General features: G+C 49.1%; 1 protein-coding gene across 1 annotated transcript; it reads right to left on the minus strand.

The window, feature by feature from the left end:
- Window positions 1-3,351: 3,351 nt before the first annotated feature.
- TMEM174 (transmembrane protein 174) lies at window positions 3,352-5,569 on the minus strand. Its single transcript, XM_004016892.6, has 2 exons — window positions 4,913-5,569; window positions 3,352-4,722 (listed from the first exon to the last, which is right to left on the minus strand). Exons 1-2 carry the CDS (start codon window positions 5,542-5,544, stop codon window positions 4,617-4,619), a joined length of 738 nt encoding a protein of 245 aa, XP_004016941.2. The 5' UTR covers window positions 5,545-5,569; the 3' UTR covers window positions 3,352-4,616.
- Window positions 5,570-7,610: the final 2,041 nt, after the last annotated feature.

The following is a 7,610-nucleotide window of genomic DNA, read 5'->3' on the forward strand; positions in this document are numbered from 1 at the left end:
ATATGAATTGAAAAAAATCTTGAAAAACATTTTTGTTTGGAAAGTGAAATTTAATAAATATGACTCTGCTATCATGTCATGCCAACTCTCTGACTCTCAAAATATAGTATAATGTAGAGAGAACTTTAGGATCCATTTAGCCAAAAGCCAATCTCATTTGGATACTGATTCAAACAAAACAAAGCAGTAAAAAAAAATTAAATAAAATAGAGAAAATCAAGAAGGTTGAATATTGACTAAATATTTGAAGACGTTAAGGGATTATAAATTTTGAGGGTGTAACAACAGTGTTGCATTTTTTTGGAGCCTTTATCTTTTAAAGCTACACAGTGAAATTTTTTAGGATGAAATGACTTTATAGTTTGAGTTTGCTTTTTAAATACCCAGTTGGGAGGGGAGGATGAAAGAAGTAAGACTGGCCATGAGTTGAGGAAGGTGAGGGCTACAGAGCGTTTCATATACTATTCTCTCTACGCTTCTACTTCTTTGAAATTTTTCATAATAAAAGGAGCTAAGTTGACCTATTTGTTGTCTATTTGAAAAGTTCTTCATTTATTCATTTCACGTTGATTATTCAGTAGGAGAGCGACTTCACTTTCGCTTTTTACTTTCATGCATTGGAGAAGGCAATGGCATCCCACTCCAGTACTCTTGCCTGGAAAATCCCAGGGACGGGGGAGCCTGGTGGGCTGCTGTCTCTGGGGTCCCACAGAATCAGACACGACTGAAGCAGCTTAGCAGCAGCAGCACTCAGTAGGAACTGAGTGTCAGTCATGTGGAGGCCTTTGCAGGAGGACTTTAGTAGCTGCCAAGGGGTGTGGGCAGTAGGCTCTGCAGGCAGTGCCTGGCTATGAGGTGCTTCTGAGGTGAGACACACCAGCACCCCCTCCAGGGTGTGGGGCTTCTGCTTAGCGTCACTCCGCTGACCTGACACTCAACACGGCTGCTGAGGAGCCCAGAAGTGGGAAGCTGAAGACAGATACCCAAGGCCAAGCTCATCACAAACAGAAGTTTATTTTTATACTGTACCTCCCACCCCACCCCACCCCCAAAATGTGGGGTGAGCATTTAAAAAGCTGTTTTGGAGCAGAACCATTTTGAGCATTTGAAACTTACACTGGTGCCTGGTTCAGTGGAACAAAAGGGTAACTGATGCCAGTCTCCAAAAGACACTCACCTCCCAGGGCCCAGCAGGAGGAAGTGGACGAGACCCACACTGCAGCAGAGACCTCAGCCCGAGCGGAGAAAGAAGCCTAAGAGCTTTGCGAAAACTTCTTGCCTTCGGTGCCTGAGCCTCATCTTCCCAGCTCCGATGGTCCTTTCCTGCCACGTCAAGGTCGCCCCTGTCAGCAGTGTGTCAAGCCCAAAGCCCCAACCCAAACTGACTCCTGAGAGATGTTAATATTTAGTTCTTAAAAACCTGTCTCCTTTGATTGACAAGCTTTGTTTGGAATTACATGTAAATCGAAGAGGCTGCCTAGCCATGGCACCCCAGCAAAGACGGAGGGTGGGGGAGAGGTTGTCTCCTGGTGCTCTGGACTTCACCAACAAGGTCAGTGTCCTACCGTTTACGCCTCTGGGTCTTGCTCTAACCAGCGAGTGTTCAGAATCAGATTGCATCCCCCTGCTCATTAGAACTCTTTGACGGCTTCCCAGTAGATCTGCAGACATAGGCTAAGGTATTTGACAAGGCCCCGTGGGTTCTGACTGGGACACCAGAACTTTCAGCCTCTACCTACAGCCACATTCCACACCGGGGATCTCAGGGTGGACATCACAGCCGGGACCAGGCAGACCCCACGTCACTGTCCCCAGTCGTGATCCTCCACTCAGCCCTGGATGCTGGAGAGAGAATGAGTAAAGGCAGATATCCAGACAATACACCTGCAACTCTGCCAGGAGTGTGTCCTTGTTGGGCAGAGACTTGGTGTGAGTCCAGGGGCAACTCAGTGGACTTCCCATCATGTTGATCCCTGCAACCCTGAAATGAAGACAGACAGAGAGCAAGGTGGGGTTGTTTCAAAGCCAGAGAGCTGGTGGATATGATTTCCTGGGTGTTGGGCAGCAGCTCTGTTTGGGGACTGTAGCAGCAGTGAAATATAAAGGTATACACAGCCTGCAAGTTGCCCTCCGGTACCGTCTCCCAACTCCACAGTCTTGCCAGGCTCCCCCTCCTCCTCTTTGTCTAGGATCAGCTACTGTTCCTTCAGCTCCCAGCATAGTCCCCAGAAATGCAGAGAGTCAGATGGCATGGCTGTCTGTGTAACAGTGCTCCCAGGGTTCTACAGGGCAGTGGTCCTGACTTCACTTTGGCAAGGAAGCCCTGATGATCCTTCTGACTAGTCCAAGTCCCCCTCTTATGGTTCTGGGACCAGGAATAAGTGATCAGTGTCTGTCTTCCTCTCTAGACTAGGGGCTTCACAAGAGCAAACCCACAGCTTCTGTTCTGTGGCTTTGCTTTTTCAGTGATATATCCCCACTTGATGGCCTCAGTCCTGACACAGCAGAGATGATGAGATGAGACTGTCTGCTAAGTCACGTCTGACTCTTGCGGCCCCATGAACTGGGGCCTGCCAGGCTCCTCTGTCCGTGGGATTCTCCAGGCAATACTGCAGTGGGTTGCCATGTCCTTCTCCAGGGGATTTTCCCCACCCAGGAATCTAACCCAGGTCTCCTGCATTGGAGGCATTCTTTACTGATTGAGCTACAAGGGAAGTCCGAGGGAAGAGAGAGGAGATGCTCAGCAAATAGGTGCTGAATTCCTATTCTTAGAGCCCCACCTCCCACCTTGAGCCATCAGCTCTGATGCTCTGTCTTTAAAAACATAAATTACCTCTGTGTTAGTACTTTTTCTGTCTTGGGGCAGTTGGTGTTGAATGACTCTGCTACCTGGAACTAAGCCCCACCGAGGCCGGTTCCCTGCATATCAGACTCCAAGCATCACCACGACAAACTGGCTACCCTGCCCTCCCGCCTTCCACACTCAAATATCCTTTCCGAACACCTCTTCCCCTTTTGAGCTACCCTTGCCACTCGCCAGAACCCAAATCCAGGAATAAAAGTTGTGCAGTGAACGAGGATGAGGAGGGAGAAGGAGGAAGGTGTGTAGGCATTGACGGTGGGGACGCCACTGGCGATGCTCCACTGCGTCCCTGTCTCCAAACATCCTCCCTGAACTGATGGTCCTCAGGCAGGAGTCCAGCAGTTCATGAATGCATTGAGTGTAAAGCTAGTTTCTATAAAATGAATTATATCTTTCAATTACCTTCTATCAGTGAACATGAAAATGAATCCTGATACACAGAGATTTCATCCCTAAGATGAAATTTGTAAGAGTACAAATCACAATAATAATATCAAGCTTATTTTAATCATATCCTTGGAAAACTAGATATTTCTGATCAAGATTAGTAAAAATCACTCCATATACAAATGCAGTACCCAGACTCTAAAGGATTGCTATGTCCTGTTTTCCTTTGGTTTGAGCTTCCCTTTCCTTACATGGCCTGTCCTTTGTAGCCTATGGAAAATACTTTTCTTTTAAGCACTGATGGTTTTATCTGTCTCTTCTAAAGTCTATGAGTCTATCCTAGTTGTCAGTTCAGATGCTTGGAGGTTAAAGGTATCGAAGAATTTTTTTTTTTTTTCTTAAAGAAGATGAGCTTATCTTAACCATAAAGATTGCTTCTATGACTCATGGTTTTCCAGGTGTTGACACGGGAGCTCTCTTCTGATTTAACAGATCCCATCTGTGTGAAGGGAAGTGATCGTGTTCTGTTGGCCCCTGGGTCCAGCACAGATCCTGTCCTGGGGTAGCTGGGCTTCAACCCTTGCTGCAGAACTGCTGGGACCTGGTGATAACTTAAGGATTTATTGATTTCATTGTCCCATTGTCATTTATTTCGTATGTTTATTCCAGCTATCTAATACTATTCTAACAGGAGATATTCTTTTATTCCACCTAATTCATTTATCTTTGCAGACTTTAAGATAGCCAGAGTCCTCCAGGGACACCAGATGGCCACCAAGTTCTTACAAACATGCAGATACCCTTTATGGGCTGAGAACAGGCACTGGAAAATCTCCATTTGAGCCTGTTTTCTGCTCCCTGCTTTCTTCCCACCGGTACTCTCACTGCTGTGGAAACTCCCAAAGTCACAGCAGCAGTGATTTTCCCCTTGGCTGTGCTGTGCTCAGTTGCTCAGTCGTGTCCGACTCTGTGCAATCCCATGGACTGTAGCCTGCGAGGCTCCTCTCTCCATGGGATTCTCCAGGCAAGTGGATTGGAGTGGGTTGCCCTGCCTCTTCAGGTTCCCTTGGCTGCTAAAGCTCAAATGAAGACACCAGTGCCTCCCAGTGGGAAAGGGATGGGTGCTGGATAAACAGGTGAAGTTCCTGATCCTGAACCATATCCAGGGGATTTCTAGCTCTATCAGAAGGACATTTCCCCAGCCGTGCCTAATTTTTACCAACCAGAGAGATTCAACCTCTCACTTCTCCCTGCCCATCCTCCCCAAATGGTATCCGTCAAGACTTCCTGGTTAGACAGCTCTGCTGCACAGAACACTTCAGCTGTCAGCAACAAAACTAACATGTTGTGCCCTCAGCCTCACAGTCTAGTGAGAAGGAGAGCATATCTCCTCATATGGAGGAGGGGAGAAGCAGGCAGAGTCCTCGTCTCCCAGCGGTGTCTCTTCTAACTGCTCAGCATCAGGGCTGGACCTGAAATGGAAGCAGAAGGGACAAGATGCCTTACAGCTCCCAGCATGACCCTCGAAAACGATGCCACTGTGGCAGCAACAGGCCACATAGAGATCCGCAGTCTCCCACCACCTCCCTTGCAAACGGAACACAGCCATAGATTGTGACTGCCGCAGCTGGGAGGGGACCATCCGCACTCCACACTCCCTACCTGCCATCTGCAGCATCCACAAAGGAAGGGTAGTCCTGGTCGTCAACAAAGGCCGCATTCTCCGGAGGGTAGATGGTGTAGTACTGAGGGGGGCTTGGCACGGTGGCCGCCACCCCTCCAGGCGGTATGAGGCCACATGGGCCACATGGCTGCAGGTAGGTGGTGTTCATCCCCATAGGCTCTTGAGAGCCATAAGGAGGAGGGATATACTGTACCACAGTGGCGCCATGGAAGGTGATGGGTTGGTTGATACCAGTGAACACAAAGGATTGTCCTCCCGCCGTCTGCTCCGGATCCGGGAGCCTCTCCTCACTTTCTTTGCACCACTGGCAGGACAGCATTTTGAACTTGCACACGGCAATCAGGATGAACGTCACCCCCACCGACAGCAGGATGGGCCCGAGGAGCTGGGTCCATTCGAAGTGGGAGACCCCTTGGTATTTGATCCAGCCCATGATGGTGAATGTGACCCCCACCAGTCCCAGGAAGATGCCCGAGAAGAGCAAGGTGGCCCCTGCCTTGTCGTCGTCTGACACCTGGATGTCGGCGGTGCTGGGAGTGTACGGAGTGACCGAGAACACGTTGAGAGGGAAGTCCTCCAGGCGGCTGCAGCCCTGCTCCATTCTCCTCATGCCTGCCCCAGGGCAGAGGGCTTGTGAGGGCCCCTGAGAGCAGAGCCCAGCAACCCCTGCTTCAGGTTAGTTATGGAAGAACTTTGGGCTTCTGTGGTTAACAGAGTAGAACATTCAGAGGCCTGAACTTTGTTTAGAAGAATAAAGGTCTGAGAAGTGAAGCCTGAAGCTTTCTCATAAATTTCATCAACAGTTGGAGGCCTCTGATTTGCAATTCAATGACAAGCACGCTCTCTTCCACATTCATTCATTCACTCATTCAGAAAGTTTTTACTGAGCACATTTTATGTGCCAGGGGGTACTTTTTTTAGATGTGTCAGGGGCTGCTCCAAGACTCTGTTTTGTTGTTGTTTAATTGCTAAGTTGTGTCTAACTGTTTGTGATCACATGGACTGTAGCCTGCCAGGCGCCTCTGTCCATGGGATTTCCCAGGCAAAATTACTGCAGCAGACAGCCCTTTCCTTCTCCAAGGGATCGTCCCCACCCAGGGATCAAACCCTTGTCTCCTGCATTGGCAGGCATTGGGAGGTAGAGTCTTTGCCGCTAAGCCATCAGGGAAGCTCTGCTCACACCCTGCCCAAACCAAGACTGTAGGAAGGGCAGAGGACCTCCAGGGCCCTGGGTTGTGCAGGGGCCCTAGATGTGTCCACCACATGCTCAGGAATCTACCCCAACTTGCCTGCTGGGTCAGCTCACTGGAAATAAGCAGAGACCTGTTTGAGGATGGTCTGTTTTCCTCCCCACCTCAGGAACCTCTAGTTGTGACGACACAAACTTTCACAGCAAGTCTCGCAGAGTCCTGAGGTCCTGCTCTTTCCTGACCAGCTCCAAGTGGCTTTGCTATCAGCACCTGGGGAGCAGTTGCTGCTGTGCGAGAGGAGAAGCCTTTCCATGCACTGTGTCACTGGCAGAGAATCGGGTATGACCAAGCTCATTTCGGGAAGAAAACTTGCCCTTCCATGACATGATCTGTCATTCATAACCACAGAACTTAAGAACAGTCCCATCGATATTATTTTAAAAGATTTTTTTGAAGTGGACCCTTTTTAAAGTCTTTATTGAATTTGTTACGATATAACTTCTGTTTCATGTTTTGGTTATTTTGGCCACAGGGCTTGTGGGATCTTAGGTCCCCGACCAGGGATGGAACCCAACACCCCCTGCATTGGAAGAATGGAGTCTTAAGCCCTGGACTGCCAGGGAAGTGCCCAGGCCCACCAGTTTCATCTTTCATGGAACGGTAACTGTAGCCCTGTTCCTGTCTCCAAACAGATGTCTCTCTTCAGTGGTTAAATATTATATCCGCTCCCTTTTGCAGGCATGAGCTCAAGGTCCAGGAAGAGTTGTCCTCTTGCCCTATGGTAGGGCTTCCCAAACTTGCTTGATGATAAAAATCACCTGGGCCACTATTTTAACTGGCAACATCTGAGTTCTCACCTTAGCTCAACAGAACTAACATTTCCAAGGGAGGGAACATGCCCCAGGTGGCTCTTATCATCAGGACTCTCTGGAAACCCCACGTTAATCCCAAGTGCTCCTGGGAAAGCAGGGGGCTTTTCTCCCCTCCAAAATGCCTCTCCCTGCCACGGGACGAGGCTTGTGACGAGCCTCACTGCCAAACAGATGGGAAAGCAAGGCAATAACCCTCTCAGGTGTCTCCCTGCAAGCGTCCTCGAGCAGCAAGGGTGGAGCATTGTTGTAGTAGGTGTGGTCTGCCCTTTCTCCCACTGGGCTAGGTCAGAGATCCAGGGCAGCCAACTTTTCTGTTAATCATGAAAATTCTGGTCAGCTCGCCTGACACTCTTTTCAGGCGCTTAACCCCTGAGTTAACAGTTGGGCTCTGAAAACGTTCTAAACCCTTCAGCTCATGTTTCCCGTTTGTCTTTGGCTACAGCCACTTGCAGTTAAGATAAGAACTGAACTCTCTGCAACCCGGGGACTGTCCATGCAATTCTCTAGGCTAGAATACGCCAGGGGATCTTCCCAACCCAGGGATCGAACCCAGGTCTCCTGCACTGAAGGCAGATTCTTTACAAGCTGAGCCACAAGGGAAGCCAAGATAAGAA

This window comes from Ovis aries, chromosome 16, assembly GCF_016772045.2.
Source record: "Ovis aries strain OAR_USU_Benz2616 breed Rambouillet chromosome 16, ARS-UI_Ramb_v3.0, whole genome shotgun sequence".
Classification (NCBI taxonomy): Eukaryota; Metazoa; Chordata; class Mammalia; order Artiodactyla; family Bovidae; genus Ovis; species Ovis aries.

Excerpts from the sequence above, each read along its gene's own strand:
- TMEM174 (XM_004016892.6), bottom strand. The coding sequence starts at position 5,544 with ATGAGGAGAATGGAGCAGGGCTGCAGCCGCCTGGAGGACTTCCCTCTC. Across the intron at positions 4,723-4,912 it reads GTGGATGCTGCAGATGGCAG|GTCCAGCCCTGATGCTGAGC; the intron begins GTAGGGAGTGTG and ends CTTCCATTTCAG.